At 43.1% G+C, this 21,370-nt stretch overlaps 2 protein-coding genes across 2 annotated transcripts; one reads left to right on the top strand and one right to left on the bottom strand.

Annotated features, from left to right (window-relative positions):
- Positions 1–13: 13 nt before the first annotated feature.
- On the bottom strand, positions 14–9,665 carry LOC311057215 (solute carrier family 13 member 2-like; the record flags this gene model as incomplete). Its single annotated transcript, XM_084074164.1, has 11 exons — positions 9,552–9,665; positions 8,341–8,477; positions 7,011–7,269; positions 6,378–6,559; positions 5,897–6,019; positions 4,574–4,789; positions 3,660–3,763; positions 3,374–3,489; positions 1,293–1,454; positions 928–1,065; positions 14–163 (listed from the first exon to the last, which is right to left on the bottom strand). The coding sequence occupies exons 1-11, from the start codon at positions 9,648–9,650 to the stop codon at positions 14–16; spliced, it is 1,686 nt and encodes a 561-aa protein (XP_083930290.1). The 5' UTR covers positions 9,651–9,665.
- Positions 9,666–15,830: 6,165 nt separating this feature from the next.
- LOC311057967 (vitronectin-like) lies at positions 15,831–21,265 on the top strand. Its single transcript, XM_084075191.1, has 8 exons — positions 15,831–15,957; positions 16,131–16,247; positions 16,489–16,734; positions 17,908–18,047; positions 18,622–18,778; positions 19,886–20,053; positions 20,386–20,754; positions 21,107–21,265. Exons 1-8 carry the CDS (start codon positions 15,894–15,896, stop codon positions 21,241–21,243), a joined length of 1,398 nt encoding a protein of 465 aa, XP_083931317.1. The 5' UTR covers positions 15,831–15,893; the 3' UTR covers positions 21,244–21,265.
- The last annotated feature ends 105 nt before the right edge of the window (positions 21,266–21,370 follow it).

Below are 21,370 nucleotides of genomic sequence, written 5' to 3'. Positions count from 1 at the left end.
GCTAGAGGACAATTTAAATACATGTAACGGATGTAACATTGACTTGTGTAGTGTTGGCCCAGTCAGGGAAGGTGTTGAGGTTAAACATGGTATACCCCCAGGTGTTGATGCTCAAGTTGATGGTCACAATTCCAATGATGTTCAGCATGAAGCCAGCCTTCACCTAAAGGGACAGACAGTCACACACAGCAGGATAGCTTCACACATACACTCAACGTCCAGATGGGGGGGGGGGCAGAATTTCAACTGCTGCCTTATATTTGTATGTTGGAATTCAAGGGTGTTTAAGAAAATGTCATATACGTTGTCTTATTCAAAAGCTCAGTTTTAAGAATACCGTATAGTTTGGCTGGCTGTCTATTCCGATGTTCAGTAAAGTAGACAACAGTAAGAAGTTCAGAAACAGAAATACCAAACACACACACACACACAGAGCCCATTAAATCAAAACAAAACAAAACATTTAGCTTCGTCCTCCGTTTACAGCACTGGATCACAGTATATTATCTGGGCTCTGACCCTTTTCCTCCTCTGTTGTAACTGTGGGGCACTCTGGTTAACCACTTGAGCCCCATTTAAAAACAAATGTGAAAATGGCCGTAGATTTGCTAATTTCACTATTTCTGAACAGTTTTTGATAATCTTAGAACATTTTCACCTACAGTATAATGTCATGCACACAAATAGCTTAAGCATGTCAGCTGAATGTCAGTGTGACTGCCTCCAGGAGGTGGCACTGTGGGCTTATTCAAGAGCATATTTGTGGAGAAGCAGCAGAGTTGTCTGTCATGCTGGAAAGCAGAGGAATTGTGGTGGACATATATAGAAGCGTGTGTGTGTGTGTGTGTGCGTGTGCGTGTGCGTGTGCGTGTGCGTGTGCGTGTGTGTGTGTGTGTGTGTGTGTGCGTGTGTGTGCATGTGCCTCACCATGTCTAAGACCCGGAGGCCTCCAAAGGAGAAGGCTATAGCGTTGGGCGGTGTCGCCACAGGCAGCATGAAAGCCAAAGATGCAGCCTGCACGCATGGAATCATCACATACAGGGGGTGCAGCTCTATGGCTGTGGCCTGAAGAACACACACACACACACACACACACACACACACACACACACACACACACACACACACACACACACACACACACACACACACACACACACACACACACACACACACACACACACACACACACACACAGGCTTATGATCAAACTCTGGCTGTTTTGGTGTTGTATAAATAGGTGTGTGTGTGTGTGTGTGTGTGTGTGTGTGTGTGTGTGTGTGTGTGTGTACCATTGAGGCCAGTATAGGAAGGAACAGGGTAGTGGTAGCTGTGTTGCTGGCGACCTCTGTGAATGTGGCCACCAGCAGGCAAACCAGCAGGGAGATGGCGAAGGGAGGAACTACCTTCAGTGGAGCCAAGCTTGCCCCCAGCCACGTAGACAAACCTGATACCTGGACAAATAGAAATGTAAAAAAATAAATACAAGAAAATGGTGGTGGACCGCCTTGTTGCTGAATATAGCACGTGTGCAGATAGTTCTCCAACTTCCGTCATAACCACGCCTACTTTGTTGTTTGTATGACGCATAGCAAAAATTGCAGATCTACAAGCTTAGAAGCTTACATCACATGCATTTTTTACAACGGCTTTTCTGAGCCCTCATTTGATAGATACAGTCGTGTAGACAGACAGAGAGAGTAGGGGAGTGACATGCAGCAAATGGTCCGGCCGGGAATCAAACCGGGGACTTGCTGTCAGGTAATGCCCATGTAGTACGGGCCCAAACCACTTGGCTGTCGTGTTGCCGCCCCAAACATCTTGAAAGTTTGAATTTATTTTACATTTTTATTTCTTGACTACAATGACATGCCCAAAAGGGGTGAACCATAACCCAAAGTCAAAACCAGAGGATGATAACCAAGGCCCATCACTTCTCAACCAATCAACCAAGCAACAAATCAATCAATCAATCAATCAATCATTCAAAATAGTCACATCACAAGGCAGGCGCGCTAAAGGAAGTGCGCTTGAGTCCAGTATGATGACCAGTGACCACTCAGTGTTGTCTGTGTCGTTAACAGATAGGGTGGTATTCATATATTTCAAAATTGCACATAGTTCTTGATTATGAAAGTAAACCAGACTACGTTGAGTCGACGATGTCGGCATCTGAAAATATTGATATTTTCTGCTGAATATTAACACACTTTTAAACTAACCATTGTAAAATGTCAAATTAATCAATATTGAGCAAGTGCATGGCCTATTTCTCACAGAAACTATTTTCTGATAACACAGATGTCAGGAGCAACCTGCTGGGCCCACCATATATTTGCATGAGCCATTATATCTGCCTATATGCTCCAGGTCTGAAGGAGGCTCCACCTTTTCTCTTTCACTATCACTAGTGTCAGTCTTTGGGTTTTGTGCATAGAGTTAAAAATAATAGAGAGGGCACCGGATATCGCCTCCCATCCACTTGCATTGAGTTGCTCACCCAGCGCATGAAGCGAATTCACCCCTTCTTCCGGGTTGTAAAGTGTGATGGGCGTAGCCTATTTGGGGCCACTGTGATACGTTCTGCGTCACAGAAGTGACGCGTTTTATGTCACAGAGGTGCGCGGCCCCGTGCGCAAGCTTGTGCGCAAGCTCGTGAGTCAAGCCCATTGGTCGAAACCGTTTTCGCTCGTACATTTGCAGTGGCTCCGTCCGTTTAAGCTGCAGTACCTACGAATGGCCAGCATGTCCATTTCGCTTCAATGCAAGTACTGGGTTCTGGGGGCTTGGTTTTGTGGGCGACGCTAATGACTAAATCACTTATAATCACTAATAATTAAATCACTGTCAGCATAGCTATGGGGCATGGCCATTGCATAAGTTGAGTGGATGAAAAGAATAGGCTCTATGCACAGCAGTCATATTGTAAAATAAATCGGGCCTCTTCCTTACTTCCTTCACAGGTGTTACCAATGATACTAATGAAGGCTCTGTTCCATTCTGGTCAAACAGAGTCAGGGTGCTGATATTGGGCATGTTAGCTCACTGGAAACACTCTGCCAGTGGGTCTCAAAGTGTGGTCCAGGTATCCTCTTGGCTCCTTTAGGGGGGTTCCAAATGGCCCCTTACAGGTGTGTAACTCTGAGAGTGTACAAATGGAACCAAATGGTTCCATTTGTACACTCTCAGAGTTATGGGGGTCATTGAAATTAAAAGGTTTGAGAACCACTGTGCTACACTAAATGGAACAGAGCCTTCATTAGAATCATTGGTAACATCTGTGAAGGAAGAGGCCACATTTCTTTCCAATATGGCTGCTGTGCATAGAGCCTATTACACTAGCTGGCAGTTCAGTTAGTACAATTTACTGTACCTCACTGCCGGCAGCCAGAGCGAAACCTCCCCCTAGTAGGAGGATGATGTTCCAGGGCATCCGTTCATGGACCACTTGCCAGTTCAGCAGAGGAGGGGGCGACTTCACCTCCTTACCTAGGGGAAGGGAGAGCATATCAATAATCTGTTCTTCATCGCCACGCCGCTCTCATCTTCTATTAGCATTAGCATTGGTATTGTGATTAGCAGTTAGCAGAAGGAGAAATTACAGGACTCTACAGTACTCTAGCCATCTTTAGACTCTATTTCTTTCCCTCCTTTCTCACCTTCTTCGTCGTACCCGTAGCCTCCAAAGCGGGGCAGCTGGGAAGGGATGATGAAGAGGAGCATGGACATGAAGATAGCAGTGGTTCCATCTGTCACAAACTGTCTGTTAACATACAGCAGAAGAGATTATATTACAATACTTTCAAAAAATACTGTTTCATGCTGTAGTCAGTAAAATCCTCGGTGGTATTTTATCCAGGTGCAAATGTACCAACCTGTGACATTGTACACTCAAAGTCAAATTAACACTCAGTACTTTACTGTGTTAGTGTATTCATGTAAATATCATTTGGCTTTGCTTTGTTGTGATAAGTGTGTGCTCCTCATTACCAGTGGTGGTAATGTTTTACTTAAGTAAAAGTATCAATACTGCAATGTAGAAGTACTCCGGTACAAGTAAAAGTCCCGAATTCAAAATTTACTTGAGTAAAAGTACAGTATTGGAAAAGTAAAGTATTGGTATCAAAATGTACTTAATGTACTTAAAGTACCAAAAGTAAAAGTACTAAAATGTTTGAAAATAGCAGATCTAGGTCGGCTATTTTCAAATAGCCTAGGTATAAAATAGGGTTAATTTATGTTTTATAATGTTATAATTGATATCTGCAAAGTAACCATATATATATAATATTTTCTAATAATTGCAGTCGAGTAATATATATAATAGTTACCTCTGAGATGTAGTGGGTTAGAAGTAAAAGTATAGACAATTGGAAATACTCCAGTAAAGTAAAAATACCTCATAATTGTACTTAAGTACAGTACTTGTACTTAGTTACTTTACAACACTGCTCATTACACGTGTGTACAACAGACATACAGGGGGTTGCGAGAAGGACACTGACAGAGAGGGAAAGGGTCATTGAGAAGGAGAGAGATCTATATACGAAAAGCGAGAGAGAGCGAGAGAGACCTTGTTCCACCCTGGTTGAAAAGAATGGTGGCCCAGCCGTCGATGAATCCTGGTTCCCTGGTGAACCAGAGGACAACCAGACTGGTGAAGATGCTCAGTACTGCCACCTCCGCAAACGTCACCCCACCCAACTTCCTGTACTCCTCCTTCATCACTTCATATGCTTCCTTGTCTCTGTGCTTGTCTTTGAGGCCACAGCCAAATGACTTCTTCATGCTGGGCAGAAAGGTACAAAGGCCAATAGCAGGGATTAGTCAATGAATCAAGGAAGTGATTAAAGATTTATTAACTTGTGAATGTAGACAACAAGGGAATGAATGGTTAGAAGGTCAGGGGTGATTATAGGCTTATGTCTACTCTATTTCGACACTTGTACTCTACTGAACAAGGCTAAGTGTAGGCCCTATAAAATCCCCACTAGAGCCCCTAGAGGCTGGAAATGTTTGATTTAGGATGGGGCTAGAGGAAAGGTCATCAGGTCACTCAAATAGTTAAAGATCAAAAAGTAAGTAAACAATATGGACATAAATGGGACATAGTTAAAATATATATATATGTTTTTCTAAATTTATATATATGTTTTTCTAAATTTAGAGTAGCCAATTATTTTTTACCCATTTCTCTCCCCAATTTAGTCGTTATGTCAATTGATTCCTCCCCACATACATTTCTGTGTTGTCACTGCTGTCGTATCCTACTGACTCACCTGTCAGTGAGGAGCCCCCACCGGGAGGACGTAGAGACTTCATCCCACTCCTCCCACCCAATACTCCCTGCTGACAGGTGCCGCCCCCAGCCCGTAGGAGTATGTGCAATGACCGATATCACCCACCCCGCCCGGCTTCCCTCCCACTGAACACGGGCCAATTGTGTTAGTGTAGACGCTCGACGAAGCCGGATGCACCACGGTGGATTTGAACCCACAACCTCCGTGGTAGTGGACAGTGACTTTACCACTGCGCCACCCGAGCACCACTTAGCCTCTGATGGCTGACAGTGAGTCCCTGGTTTGATTCCCGGGCAGACCTTGACTGTATGTACCATAAGTTCATTCCAATTCAGGAGTGTATTTTTAATACTGTTGTTTAATGCAGCCATTATCAGTTCATATTTCATGATTTGTGACAAAAAGTCTTTATCAGCTCACATGTGCCCCTCACTTGATTCTGTGTATTCTATTGTGAATTTTACATGAATATTGGAAAATGTTGTAATTGCTTTTTGTTTCCTGTGAAATGTTTAACTGTAATGGAATATACTGAATGTTATAATTTTTCATTTTCAGATTGCTGCAATCCTAATATTTCCAATCAGATGACTTACTTGAAGCCCAGGTACAGGAACTGCAGCCATAACCAGGAGAGTGCCAGCATGAGCAGCGCATTGGGGAAGGCAAAGGCAAACCAGCTGGTAAAGTTGATTATATCACCATTGTTGGGAAAGAGCCTTCAGAGGAAGAGAGGGGGTTGAGGAGATGGGAGAGATACAATATATGATGGGAAAGGAGAAAAAGAGTTTCCTATATTATAAAGCTGTTTCTGTGCTGAAGTGTTGTGACACTCAGGCCCTATTTTGTGCGTCTTAAGTGCAGGTCTTATGACTTAACTTAAGACCTGGAGGCGTGACCAATGCTGTTTGGCTATTTTGAGTGGCCAAACAGAATTGGCCACGCCTCCAGGTCTTAAGTTAAGATCTGGTACTTAAGACACGCAAAATAGGGCTCAGGCTTAATTAATTGCACAACCACAAAAATTAATTTAATTTGAAATCATATAATTTTACTGATCTGTTTACTGAACCTCACTTGTCTACTTGACCCTTCAGGATGAGGTTAGGGGTCGTGCCAGTGAGGGTGGCTGTCCCGCCGATGCTAGCAGAGTAACACACACTCAGACTCATTCCTTTTTTCAGGCTTCGGTACTTTTCCTCCCTTAATATTCTCCTTCTTTCCAATTCCGCGTCAACACTCCGGTCCTGATCTGGATACTCTTCTGGAGATCGGTCATGACAGTAAGAGGAAAGACAGCATTTTGAGGTGAAGTGAGTCACTCAAGAACTTAGCAATGTACTTCTGTAGTCATCTCAGAAATCTATACCCCAAGCTTCTTGACATCAATCATGATTTCCGTTAACAGCTACATGCACAAAGTCTTAATGAGGATTTTAGGTGAAGCAACATGATATGTTTCTGAGTTTGAGAAGAGTTGAGACAGGAAACCACTAACTAAATGTTTACTGAAAAACGCTTTTTCAGCTGGAAAATCAAACAATTATATATTCCTCTAACATTAAGCAAATGTGACCTGTTGTGTATGTATGTATGTAGGTATGTATGTATAGTATGTATTTTTGTATGTAGTATGTGACTATGTATCCATCCATCCATCCATCCATCATGCCTGTATCTTCATCAGTCAGACATTTTTCACTTACTCACTCTGACGTCCGACCGAGGTTTGTCGTCTTCTGGCGCGATTTTCCCGTTCGGTGTCTCCCCTTTGTCCTGTTGGGTCTCCAGCTCAAAGGCCTGGTTGTCCTCCCCTGAAGCCTGCAGCTCACGTTCTTCGGCCCGGGCCTCCGTGGCACTCAGTTGATCCAGCACGGCCTGGGCGATGGGCAGCATCATGGCGGTGGTAGCTGTGTTGCTGATCCACATGGACAGGCAGGCCGAGATGATCATGAAGCCCATCATGAGCCTGAGGGGAACAGCAGGAGAGATGACCAGAGCAGAGCTGGATTACATTGGCATATCGTCACTCACACAAATCTTGTAGGCCTATGTCCATCACTGTTCAGTGTAAAGTTTTACACGTTACTCTCACTTTAATCTGTATGGTAGAATTATGTCAATACAATACCAACTGTGGTGGTTGGAGGTGGTCTATCTGCTCTTCAATTGAGAAATGTATGTGTACTGTATAGTGTAAAACAATTATTTCATTTATAATTGCATGAAGGTCAAATCACACTTCATCCTCTGCTCAGAAGGAGCTCTGTCTAAGCTCAACAGTAGACATTTTGGTACTCGCGCAGGAGACCAGGGTGTGAATCCCAAGAAGGACGTAAGTTATGTATCGCAGCAAGAAAATTTCACTTTAAAACTTTTGTGACCTAATTTCACGTCTACACAGGCTTTTGTGTGCACTCCAGTTTTTAGGTTGCTTGATTGAACATATTTGATATTCATTTAACCAGACACACACTCCTCTTATAAGCCCATTCAGCTTCAAACTCACTTGATTGAAAAAACAAATCCCTGCTTCTTATTATATGTCTTTCTACGAGACGTTTTCTGTAATGTAATGTTGCATGAAGGAGTCCTGTAAATCCATGCATGAAATCCATGAGGTCCATGCATGAAGAAGGACAATATCAGTCACCAGAAGCAAGGACATGTGTTTTATTTTCCCCCCCTTTTTTAAATAGCCAATTATTTTGTACTCCATTTTTGCCGATGGGGTTTAATTAATGCCAATAAATTCCTCCCTACACACTCTTCTGTGTGGTCACTGCTGTTTCCTACTGACTCACCTGGCAGTGAGGAGCCCCCACAGGGAGGACGTAGAGCCTTAGCCCTACTCCTCCCGCCCAACACTCCCTGCTGACAGGTGCCGCCCCAGCCCCCAGAGTACGTGCAATGAACAATATCACCCTCCCCTCCGTCTTCCCTCCCCCGAACACGGGCCAATTGTGTTCGTATAGACGCCCGACCTGTGTTTTCAATGAGTCTAATATGGAGTTTGAAGTTGAATGAGGTGTGTTCTTACAGAGCAGGTCTCACACCAACCACCAGGAGGAGACGGATGGCGATGCGTTTATGAAGGTGCCAGTTCTCCACAGCAATGGCCACCAACAGGCCCCCAATGAACAGCATATTAGAGTCCTTTAGATACTCCACACAAACCTGTAACAGACACACGTGCACCCGCGCACACGCACGCACACACACACACACACACACACACACACACACACACACACACACACACACACACACACACACACTCTGATAGAGAGTGCTGTCGCTTCTGAGTTATTTGAGTTTTATTACTTAGTATTTTAGGCTGCTAAAATGCCATTTTAATGGCAATAGCATTATTGTGCCATTCTCCTCTATTCCATTTAGCTTATCCTCTTTAATATTCCTAGCTCTTTTGTACTTAATTTAGGGGTCTTATTTTGAAGTAACGCAAAAGTTATGTACTTTTAATTTAAAGTAATTATTAAAGGCTATATAGATACCATTTGTACAAAAGCAAATACTAAAAAGCTAATAATACAACTAGCCTACTGAGCTTTTAAAAAGGTCAGCTTGGGGGTCCATTCTGCTCCCCCAAGCTGTTCAGTTCTTGGGCCTCACAACTCAACCTGAAACCTTCTCATAACAAATTACGTTCTTACAAATTTTGTCAGTCTAGCAAAACTTTTTTGAATTATTGATTTGTTTAGCTCTGTAACCCACCATTATCCATAAGTTTCTGTTGGGTTAGGTATTTTATTTCCCTAAATATTTACTTGACAGGCAGCAATTCTGTTGTTGGCACATAGATGTGATGGGGAGAGGTATTGAAAAACTGCAACATCTAGTGGCTGAATGTTGTCTATTGCCCCTTTATTATGTACTGTAATACATTTTGAAAGTAACTTCCTCACCGCTGATGATGAATAAACCTGATTGTAACTTTTGGAGCAGGACTCTTCTTCCTTGTACAGTGATGGTGTCAACCACCAGAAATAGCAGATCTACAAGCTCACATCGATCTTCTATTTTCAGCGAGCGACACCGTCGTACAATGGAATATAAATTAACCACAGTAGGAAACAGCAGTGACCACACAGAAAAGTGTGTGGGGAGGAATTTATTGGCATTAATTAAACCCCATTGGCTACTCTAAATTAAAAAAAATTGTGAGCTTGTTTATGGGGTATTTTCAAAATAATATTTTTTTTGTGGTTAAGTGGTTATGCATGCACATACCGCAGAAGACTCCATGATTCCCATCATGGGAAACAGGACCACAGGGAGCAGGGCGGTCACAGCCAGAGGCATGCACTCTGTACACCAGTACAACGCCATGAGGATGATGACGAAGCCACATCGTGCCTCCTTTAAACACGCGCGCACACACACACACACACACACACACACACACACACACACACACACACACACACACACACACACACACATTCAAGATTTGATATTTTATCTCATATACTAGTACACAAGAGAAACGTTTTTTTTGGTTTTGTCTCCTTGTTATTATTTCATTGTTTAAAGTTTAAACAATGACATAATAACAATAGAAAGCATTAAGAAAGAGAAAGACTATAAAAAATTATGCATTAGTCATGACTTATATGACACTTTGAGGTGCCTTTGTAAGTTGCTGTGTGCGTGAACCAAAACACACAAACATTAGCTTAGAGGCTAATTAAACTACTGTGTCGGAAACGTCTCCCTCACCTCTTTAAAAGACTATAAAGGTTTACGGACATAGATAACAGTAACCTTGACCATAAAGACAAACAGTTTGCTTTTCTTGTCTCTGAAGCTAACGCTTTATGAGTTTCCACGATAACTCAGAGCGACTGTTTAAACTTCCCGACAGTGAAATTTCAAACGCTTTCTAGACATCTAATCAATTGGGACATGGGTGGGCCTTTAGGCGAACCAGTGACCTACTGATTACCAGGCAGCCTTTCTACCCACTTAGCTACGGCTGTAATGTTGTAGCCTATATATCACAATGCGATATATTGAATTAGTATATTTAGTCATATAATTAAAATGTATTGTATCTCATATACTTTGAAAAATTCAGATATTGTTAGGTTTGTAAAAAACAACCAAAATGACTTAATGAATTGAATACACAGGGTCACAAATGAAACAAGCCCCTAAGGCTTTTTGTGTTATCCTTTTAACAATCACTGTAAACCGTACCTCTGTACAATTTGCAAACTGTTAATAAAGTATTCAATTAATTAAATAAAAAAATCTTAAGGAAATCTTGAATGTCAGTCAGCCATACAGAAATATATTGGTCATAAATTAAAACTGTAAATCAATCAATCACTTTTCATTGTACGTTCATGACACACAATCAAGCATCACATGTTCAGTACACTACATACAGTAACACACAAACAAATACACGCACGCGCGTGTGCGCACACACACACACACACACACACACACACACACACACACACACACACACACACACACACACACACACACACACACACACTTACTGGTGTGGGAATGATGAGAGGCAGAGGAAGGATGAGGAGTGGGGTGAAGAGGATGATGAAGAAATTCCGGTGGTGCCACGACCACTGCAGGATCTTAGCTCCAACTCCCATCCCGAAATACTCTGTAACCTGTAAGAGGCAAAGCAGTTACTCCGGATGACGGCGATCCACAAGGAAACACAGTCCTGTTCCAGTCCAGCAGCTTAAGATGTCAGCAGTGATGTAAGGACACTAATAAGATGGTAATTTAGCATTTATATCTCTGGCAGGCGATCAAACATTAACTACAGTATAACTACGAGGACTGTAAAGTGAGGGAGGCCGTAGCTATTGTGAAAGAGAGGAAGATGTAAATGAGGAAAGGGATGAGGGAAGGTTTGACAGACAGTGAGATAGCTAAACAATGTAAGTTTATCATAATAAAGGAAACTTTTTCTTTGTCAGGTGCAACAAAAGATCTTTTGTGCAGAGATCCAACCGTGCTAATCTTGGAGTCACACAAGCATTAAGATAATATTAGCGTGGCAGCATCACTCCTAGTTTTGATTTAATAACAAAGGGCAGATTTGAAATATATAAATACAAAATACATACTGTAAGTCTATTGAGTGTTTGCTCAATATGTATTTTGTGTTAAAAGCTACTTAAAAAGCTCCTTAAAATTCCTTGAAAGATTAGTTAATGACAAGCTTCAGGAATCACATGAATGGTTTCACGACTGGTTTAGTTTAGATTTTGAAGCCGCTGTTAAATGTCAAAATATGTCAAATCCCTTCAGGCTGTAACAGAGAGATTTTGAAAATGCATGAACATTTTATGATCTTACACAGCACAAGGACATCATTAGAATCTCTTCTTTCTTCTATACTGTACATACCGGTACCTTATTCCTCGCAGTGTCCTCAGAGATGAGGTGAGCTTTGATAAAGTCATAAAACATTGACCTGCATTGACTCTATAAAACATACACATAAAACATGTAGTATGCTTCCATATTTCAGAGGGTAAGCTTGTCCACATTCATTAAACTCTTCATGAGGTTAAAACCTACAGTATGGTCATTGGGAGTTGGTGATGAAAAGTACAGATTTCAAGAGGAGTACTTGGTTTCAAGAGGAATGGGTTGTAGAGATAATAGGGCCAGGAAGAACTCACACACAGAAATAAAGAGATCAGTCTAGAAGTCTGGATTGCAAATAAAACTTCATTTAAGGATCCAGGACTGTACAGAGTAAAGCATCATCAGTGCATGAATTGTATAGAGATGTTACGTTATACATTTGTCACATGGTACAGTAGTACCGCTTGCCGAAAATAGATTTTTAAAACAGTCCTTTTCAGTGGGCATTTTTTACCATTGTCATGGTAAAAGGTCATATGAGTCCATGAGTCAACATCTGCTGGCTCCTGCCCTCACATTTCCATAAAAGCTGGTTGTATAATGAAATTACATCTGTCTCATACCAATAATGTTAGTTAATGTCAGTTATGGTGCTACACTGAAAATCAGTGGTAAGTACTACGTTATACTCTCTAAAATAACCAGCTATACCGTATCATTTTGTGATTACCAACTATTGTGTCTAAGCCAAAAACAAAAAGGAAAAGTTTGTCCCAATGCTTACTTTGTGTTGTAGTCACATGAGTGTAACACTCCATGGACTCACCTGATTTGATAGGTTAAACACATGGCATGGCCGATATGGTAATAAAGTGAGTATTGAACGTGAAGAGGCCAGGTCACTTCCACCATCTAACTATATAAATGGCGACCGACTTCCGCACCCTCGGTGAGGACACCCCACAGCTCTGTTATCGACTAAACAACGCACCGCCAGACCACATGTCGCCAACTGACTCGCCACGGCGGCCGCGCTGAATTTACGCGTCGCGTAGGGGACATCTCATTGCTCACTACACCTTTTCCACCGCGCAACATAATTAATTCTACTCACCAAATGTCGGACAAAACGGAAGGGGAGGCAGCTTCGTACCGTTTACCGTGCGCACGACCTAATCACCACAACAGCAGGCAGCCGGTGCGGGGTTTTTTCCTTTTTTTCCAAAATGTTTTTTTGGTCACCATTTTCTCCAGGAACCATTTCTGGTGTAACGCCACCACCAGCATGCGCTGGGTTGCCAGGTTTGCACAGCCAGCGCCAGAAAGAAGCAACCACCTACATCAAACAAACAACACCCATCCCAAGGGCCCCGCCCTCTTCTACGGGGGTCCCCACGCGCCCCTACACTTACAGGGGGTCCGGCCACCAGCGGGCTGACCGCGGACCCCCTGCATAACTATTACATTCTCTCCCTACATGCCTCACTTACACCTCGCTGAAACTCGCGCCCGCCGCGCTTACAACACGCTCACCTGGCAACACCAACACCCCTCCCTCCACCCCCTCTTCCTCACCACCACGCCACTGCATACAGTCGGCACAACGTCCCTTCTCCACACACACACAGCACACACACTCACACACACACATGCTTCTACGCCGCCAACGCTCACCAACACGTCGCCAACGCGCAACAACAGTTCTGCATTGCTGCGTCTCTTCTCCACCACCACGCTCCATTCAGGTCACTACAATGTCTACACACGCTGCCTCTACTTCTTCCTGTACTTACAGCCACACTATCCGCTCCCCTGTGCACGTCGCCACGCTGTCTACTCTTTACCTCCCTCTCTGCCTCATAGCAAGTTAGCAACAGCCTCCACAGCACACACTGCTACCTCCCCCCCCGCCTGTTGCACGCCTAACACTCGCCTCCATCCCCAATATACACGCGGCCACGCTGGGCCCCGTGCGCGGCTGGGGTTGAGGGGGGCGTAGCCCCCCGAAACTCTAGTAATTATATAAGGCCCATTACTTAATGTCTACGACATTTGAGCATGTCAAATATTATACAGTGTTCAATCAGTGAGTTTGATGGTCACATAATTGATAGGTCTCTAGTTTGTGCACAGATTAAGAACAGAACCCTATGTTAGGGTGAAACTGAATCTTCCAATCGGCATCTGGAGCAAGAAGAGTCTAGAGACAACTCTCTCAAAGAAAGCAATGTTGTTCTATAACAATGTACAATAAGTCCAGACTTTTATGGACAAACACCACAAGTGTAACTGAACTGACCTAATAAAGTATTATATCTAAATTATCTAATTATCGTAAATCGATTAGAGATATGGAAGCCGTCCAAAGTAATACATTAATACCCTACCTCATAGCAGTACTAGCTAAACTGAGAACAAAAGTCCAACCTTGTCGACCTTTTCACCTAATCACAATCAGTGAAGAAGCTAGAAATGGAACAGGGGTTGGGCCTGGGAAAGACAGGGTGGGCAAGTCACTTACAGTAAGAATATAATTATATTATTCATATCTTCCCAGTTCCATTATATGCACATGGTCTGAAGGACTCAAACAATGTTCTTCAAGAAAAATGATAATGTTGTTTTACCGTAGTACTATTTTATTGAGATCGCGCAAACCTTAGCGTATTTGGGTATTTAGATTCAGTCTTTTGGTGTCATGACTCATGCACCTAAAGGTACCCAGTCCACATGTACTTAATGTATATGACACTATAATACTCACATTTAGTGGGTAAAGAGGTCACCGGTTTGCCTTCCGGCCCGCCCATGTCCACGTGGCACGTGTCAAAGTGTCTCTGAGCATGAAGACACAACCCCTTACTGTATGAACTGTAAGGAATGTGAAAAATGTGCAATGCATGGGTTATCAGCCCTGACATCCACAGCTCAGACTATGAGGGTCATAAATCCCTAAAACTAATTTACTGTATGCGATATCTACATTGTACGATGGTCTTGCCATCCAAACATCGACAATCTACAAGCCCACATGTCCACGTGTCATGGATGCGATACGTTGTGGCTTTGTTTAGTGTGCGACACCATTGCACCATTGTTTTGCACTTGCTTTTTGCATGCCCATCTAAAGTCCTATAGTTATACTGGTGGGATAAACATGCACCAAAGGGCATTATGATGGTTTCTTTCTTTTAATGTAGTTGTGTTCAACGTATGTTCAGGAGTAGAGACCACCCTCTGCTTATCACGGCCACTCCCCGTTCCCAATCTCTTCCCTATCTACCACACTTTCCTTCACTCATTAGCCACTCCCCATTCACAATCACCCGTATCCACTACACCTGCCTCCATTCACCTCAGCCAATCCTTGTTGCAATCACCACAGTATAAATACACCTGCTATCTCTTAAACTATGTATTTCTTCTGCTTCAAGACCGACCAAACATGGGTCGAGAGTAACCTACTGCGCTTGTAGATTTCTGATATTCATTGCTTTCAAGTTTGTCGTCCTCCTCCACCCCAACCTCCACCCCAATGCTAGCTCTTCTTCCAACTGTCTCTATTTCTCTAGGAATCCAGGGGGGATAGTGACGGAGCAGAGCCGACCGACGGCTCCCCGAGTAGAGCAATGATGCATGGCCGTCAGCTCCCGAGACTACGCCCCCACCCTGAGTGTCACCCCACCCTGGGTTCCTCATCCCGTTCCACATTCATCTCATTACGTTTCAATAAATTGTTAAACTTAAGTAGAAGTGTGGTCTCTTACTAGTGAAACATCTACAAAGTGAATGTTTCCTTCAGCTTTCAGTAGGACTTTTGGAGCTCTGTTATTGACATGAATGACTAAGCCCTTTGATAAGAAATGCAAAGTTCATGCTCATGGCTAGGGGCCCCCTGAGCTCTTGGGCCGTGCAGTAATCCACCCCTTGGGGTTCCCCATGCTGCTTGTCTTGATAAATAGAATACATAGTAGTAAAACATATAAATCTTCTGTGGGAGTTTAATAATTAAACATCGAATCATCAATCCATCTGGGGTCAGGGTTCATTCACTTTTGGTTGAAATCGATTGATGGCGACAGTCCCTGTGTCCCAAAGTGTGCCTCTCAGTTCAAACACATTGAGTTCATGTAGACAGGCAGAGCTGTACATATTTCTGTGTTTGCTGTTTTTCATCTGAAAAGTGGAACATCAATTTCTCACAACATAAAGTGAGCAGACATGAAACCAGCAGGGGCCCTGCTGGCACTTTTGGCCTTGATGGCTACTGTCTTTGCTGCAGAGGGTAAGTTTATTCTATGTTTGTCATTGTGTTATTAGCTACAGTTAGTGCTAATGTACGTTGAGCAATTAGCTATAGTTAATCCATAAACAGCATCACTGCCATGTACTAGGAATAATACTTTACATAACCATAATGCATGTTCAGTACTGACGTATCAAACTATTTTTCCTCAGAGTCCTGCGTGGGCCGATGTGACACCTTCAACCCCCAGAGGAGTTGTCAATGTGACTCCATGTGTGGTTATTATGGCAGCTGCTGTGAGGACTTTGAGCCTGCCTGCCCAAGGAAGGGTCAGTCAAATATAATACTCAATTCAAGCTTCACTTATTCACGCATTTCTGAGAAAATATGGTTACATTAATGACCTCTCATCTACCGTATGCTGTATAATATCAATCCACCCTGGTTACTGGACGGATTCGCATGGAGACATCTGTAACAACATATCCTCGCTGCATGTCTCTCTCCATTGTAGCTTTAAATTGTATATCCAGTATATTGTGACATTAACTATATATAATATTCATTCAGTTGCTCGTGGCGATGTGTTTGGTGAAGTGGCGGATTTAACTTCAGTTACCAAAATGTCCCCCGAAGAGGTGAATGTCACAACCATTGCACCGATGACCAGCACAACACCAGCACCCACCACCACTGCTCCTCCCTCCACTACGGATCACCCCACCCCGCCCCCAGACCCTGACGCAATCCCCTGCAGCGGCCGACCATTCGATGCTTTCATGCAGCTGAAGAATGCCTCCATGTATGCATTCAGAGGTGGGTCCAGATGCAACTAGAAAATGTGCTCAGTCAGTCGAGCATAGACCTCAGCTAAGGTGTCAGTTTCAAATGATTTCTTGGCCTAGTGCCAACATTTTCAACACGTTTTGTGCAAATTCACTCATAACTGCTTGAGATATCCTTGTAAAAGAGACAGGGGTCTCACAGGGAATGTGGTTTAGAGTGGCGCAAGGTATGGAGGTGTGTTAGAGGACACGGAAGGAACCAGACTTTCCCCGTTGAGGGGATTTATTAAAGCTTTGGTCTGAAACATACAACATACATACATATTACTAAATATGTAAAACAATAATTGGCTTCAAATATGATAAAGACTATAATAACATACAAAGATGGACAATATTATATAGACTGAGGCAGAGATTATACATACTACATGAGACTAAAGATGAGGTACAACAAACAGTTTGCTGGTAACATCCAAACTATGCTAATAAACTGTAGAACAAACTGCAAAGTAGTATTCTAGTAAACACATACCGTTGTGAATCCACGCACAGCAAAGGAATGAAGGAGGCTGTAGCACACAGTAAAATTTAAGAGGGAGAGAGTGATAAATTCCCAGCCAGGTCAAACTATAACTAACAAGCGCAATCAGTAGCAGATGGTATACATAGCTTAACTAAATGAGGGGCACCTGTGATCACCTGTGGCCCATCCCTCAAATCTCATGAGGGATGGGCCACGAGGTGGCATGACACGTAGATAAAATAATGCATTCATTCATCAGAGTTAACTAGTATGAATCAATCTGGTACGGTCGGTTTGACCTTCAGGCAATAAACACAATTATGAGTTAATGTCAGTGTGGCCTTTCTAACATCCTGATAACAGGCAGACTTGTATCTGTTTCGTAGTGGCTTGCTCACCCTCCCCTCCCTACCTACATTTATTATATTGGCTATCACTTCTATTCTCTATCTCTCATCACATTTTCTCAAACCTTTTACATGGGGATTTGACCTGGCCACATCGACTGATATTCTGTTTGTTATTATAATTTACTAGAGAGCTAAATTACTTTTGCCCAAGTAATGACACTAAACCTTCCTTCTGGTGCTTGAAGGAAGGATGTACCACTCACTGTTGCGTCCAGACTGGATTTTTGAGCTTATCTGGCAGAAATTCCATTTTCCAATGACTCCCCAGGTGATTATTTCTTTGAACTGGATGAGAAGTCAGTTCTTCCTGGTTACCCCAAACTCATCAAGGACGTGTGGGGAATCTCTGGCCCTATCGATACTGCTTTCACACGCATGAACTGCCAAGGAAAAACCTACATTTTCAAGGTACAGCTTCATATCTCTCTACCATTTACATTGCTCTAGGGCAGGGGTTTTCAACCAGTGGTCCGGGGACCACCAGTGGTCCTTGAGGGGGTTCCAGGGGGTCCCCAGCCAAATTAATAGTTAGGAACCAAATTGACCCTTATATGTCTGTAACTCTGAGAGTGTACAAATGGAACCAAATCCATTTGTACACTCTCAGAGTTAAATGAACACTGATGATGATACTACAGTGTAGATTGGGACCCCCAATAAACCTAAATGTTTGAGTCCCATGGCATATCTTTTCCGATGGGGGTCCCTGGGCTAATATGTGTCAATTTGGGGGTCCTTGACGCAAAAAGGATTGAAAACCACTGCTCTAGGGCAGAACAGTGATGCTGATTTTGAAATAAACATCTGCTGCGATGATAATGAAAGAAGACTGTGAATGATGACAGGGAGAGAAAACAGGAGTGGTTTTCTGGGGATGGTGGGAAAGCTCTTTTTATTTTCTGAATTTGCACTTTCCTTTGTTGTTTCTTTGTTGTTTATTTATTATGAAACATGTCTCACTGGCTGGTGTTCTGGGTCTCAGGGGAATAGGTACTGGAGGTTTGAGGATGATGTTTTGGATGATGACTACCCTAGAGATATTTCAGTGGGCTTCGACAAGATCCCAGATTACGTTGATGCAGCGTTCGCAATACCAGGACCAGGTCACCATGGCAAAGAGAAGGTCTACTTCTTCAAAGGTAACACGCAACACCTTATGTTGTATGAATTACTTTATTCTTGGCCCTTTTTAGTAGATACAACTCATTGCTATATAGAGTATCTGTTCAGTAACAGGAGTTTCCCAATCTCTCTATTTCTTTAATAAACAGAAAAAGAAAATGTCAGCTGGGTTGCCAATTCATTCGATCAGGAGAGAGAACCCATTTATTAGCTTCAATTTTATAGTGAGTTCCACTCCTGTCTGCTCATTCCAATTTCACTTGTTCATCTTGTATCCTGTATTAGTTCTCTCTCCTGATTGGATAAATTGGTATCCCAACCTGAACATTTATTTCTATTTTTTACTAAAGAGCTGGAGAGACAGGGAGACCCCTGTTACTGAACAAACACTGAATATAGAGCTATTTAACACTTATTATATATATCAAAATATATATAATAGTAATAAATAACTTACAGCACCTTAAATGAATTAACAACATAGTACTACTGGATCTACTACTAGAATGTAATCTTCAGGTAGAGGTCATGGTGATGTCATGATTAACATTGCTGGATCAAACCATGTAAAACCAAAAACTTTAAACTTGCCGTGCCGCCTTCTTTATTCTTTATTTGGAACCTCATTAGCTTCCGCTACCATGGTCATTAATTTTGTCCTGTTGGCCTCGCTAGACCATACGAATGTAAAGACAATATGCAAACATCGACTGACTGACATTCCATCAGTCTGGACGGAATTACATCATTTAAAATCCAAGTAATCAAAGTCAGATAACATAATACTACTTAACATACAGTAACTACATCATGTCAGGTTGTGGTCTCTTCATTAATTTCTGTTAGATTGATTTGTTTTTGTTAAATACGTATTTTCTTCACTTAATTTGTTTCGTTTGTGTAGGTAGTTCCACTGCCTGGAATGGTCGGGAATTTAAAAGTAATATTAATAAACCACTTAAACCCCATATGGATAACCGCTAACCGGAGTCCCTCAGGGCTCAATACTAGTGTCTTTTCTGTTATTGTGGGGGAAGCTTTCGCTGAAAGTAGCCTATCGACAAGCTCACAACGCAACGCTGGGGTTTAAGTGGTTAAACCACAATTTTTGTTTGTCTATATAGGGGACCGGTATTACAAGTATGAGTTCAAGCACCAGCCGTCCCATGAGGAGTGTGTGCAGATGAGCAGCTCCTCTCCACCCGTCCTGTTCACACGCTACACAGACCTGTACTGTCAGTCCTGTGACCAGACCTGGGACGACATCTTCATGGACCTGTTCGGAGACTCTTGTAAGAGTGTGTGTGTGTGTGTGTGTGTGTGTGTGTGTGTGTGTGTGTGTGTGTGTGTGTGTGTGTGTGTGTGTGTGTGTGTGTGTGTGTGTGTGCGCGTGCGTGTGTGTGTGTGTGTAGATTTGTAGATGGAAACTATGCTGTAGGATCCTGTCATAAATGTAAATATGAGAATGTATTCCAATGTTTATTGGCAATGTAAACAAACCTATTACAGACCCAAAATACAGTAAATGCACTTTATCTTTGCAGTGTTAGTCTATCTATCTATCTATCAGTCTATCTATCTACGTATCTATCTATCTATCTATCTATCTATCTATCTATTACAGTCCAGAGTCATCCCAAGGGCCCTCATTTCATCAGTAAGGACTGGGTGGGCATCAAACCCCCTGTGAACGCCGCCATGTTGGGCCCTCTCTACGTCAGTCCCCAGCCCACAGCCCCTCCCACCCAACGCCCCAGCCCACCGAGGAGGAGGCGCCCCAATCGCAGGAGGCGTCCTGGGAGAAGGCGGCGCCCTGGGAGTAGGCGGGGCCAGAGGACCAGACAGACCCGCTCCCTGGAAATGTACGGTTACGACTACTATGACCACAGCGAGTACGACTACGTCATGCCTGAGTCATATGACTATGACATCACGGCCACCACTCAGGACTACAGGGGCATGGCTGCACAGAATGCCTACTTCTTCAAGAGAGGTGTGAATGAATCTTACAGCCAGTGTTGCCAGATTCTGTGAGAGAAACAAGCAACCAGGTCTAGGAAAACCAGCCCAAAAGAAGCGACTATGGGCCACGTTAGCACCTTAACATATACATCAGCTATTTGAAAATAGCAGATCTACAAGCTCACAACGCGTCGCGATGCGACGCGTTGTGAGCTTGTAGATCGGCTATTTTCAAAGAAAATCTTGCGGGGAAATTATAATAAGCAGATCTGGCAACCCTGCTTACAGCGCACATGCTCTCATTAACTCCCACTCTGTTGTCATTGTTGTTTGGTACAAAATGTTATAAATGTATATTGTATAATATTCTTATTTCCCCCCAGATAAATACTACAGGGTGGACCTGCAGACTAAGCAGGTGGACTATGTCAAGCCTCCTTACCCACGATCCATTGCCAAATACTGGCTGGGCTGCAAGCGTGAAGGGACTACGGATGACTCACGGGCAGAGAAGAGATAGATGGGTAGACCTCAGCAGTCAGCTGATGAGGGAAGATGCCAGCCCTGGCACCCTCCACCCCCTGCCTGGGTTCAAGTGACCACTGCCTCTAGGCCAGCGAATTCCAACCTGTGGGCCGTGAGGATAT

Source organism: Gymnoscopelus microlampas (genome assembly GCF_963454915.1).
Source record: "Gymnoscopelus microlampas genome assembly, chromosome: 12".
Lineage (NCBI taxonomy): Eukaryota > Metazoa > Chordata > Actinopteri > Myctophiformes > Myctophidae > Gymnoscopelus > Gymnoscopelus microlampas.
Note: the sequence above shows the minus strand (reverse complement) of the source record. Positions and strands in the feature narration are given on the sequence as shown.

Coding starts and splice junctions, on each gene's coding strand:
- LOC311057967 (XM_084075191.1), top strand. CDS start 15,894: ATGAAACCAGCAGGGGCCCTGCTGGCACTTTTGGCCTTGATGGCTACT. Junction 15,958..16,130: donor TACTGTCTTTGCTGCAGAGG/GTAAGTTTATTC, acceptor ATTTTTCCTCAG/AGTCCTGCGTGGGCCGATGT. Junction 20,054..20,385: donor GGACCTGTTCGGAGACTCTT/GTAAGAGTGTGT, acceptor TATCTATTACAG/TCCAGAGTCATCCCAAGGGC.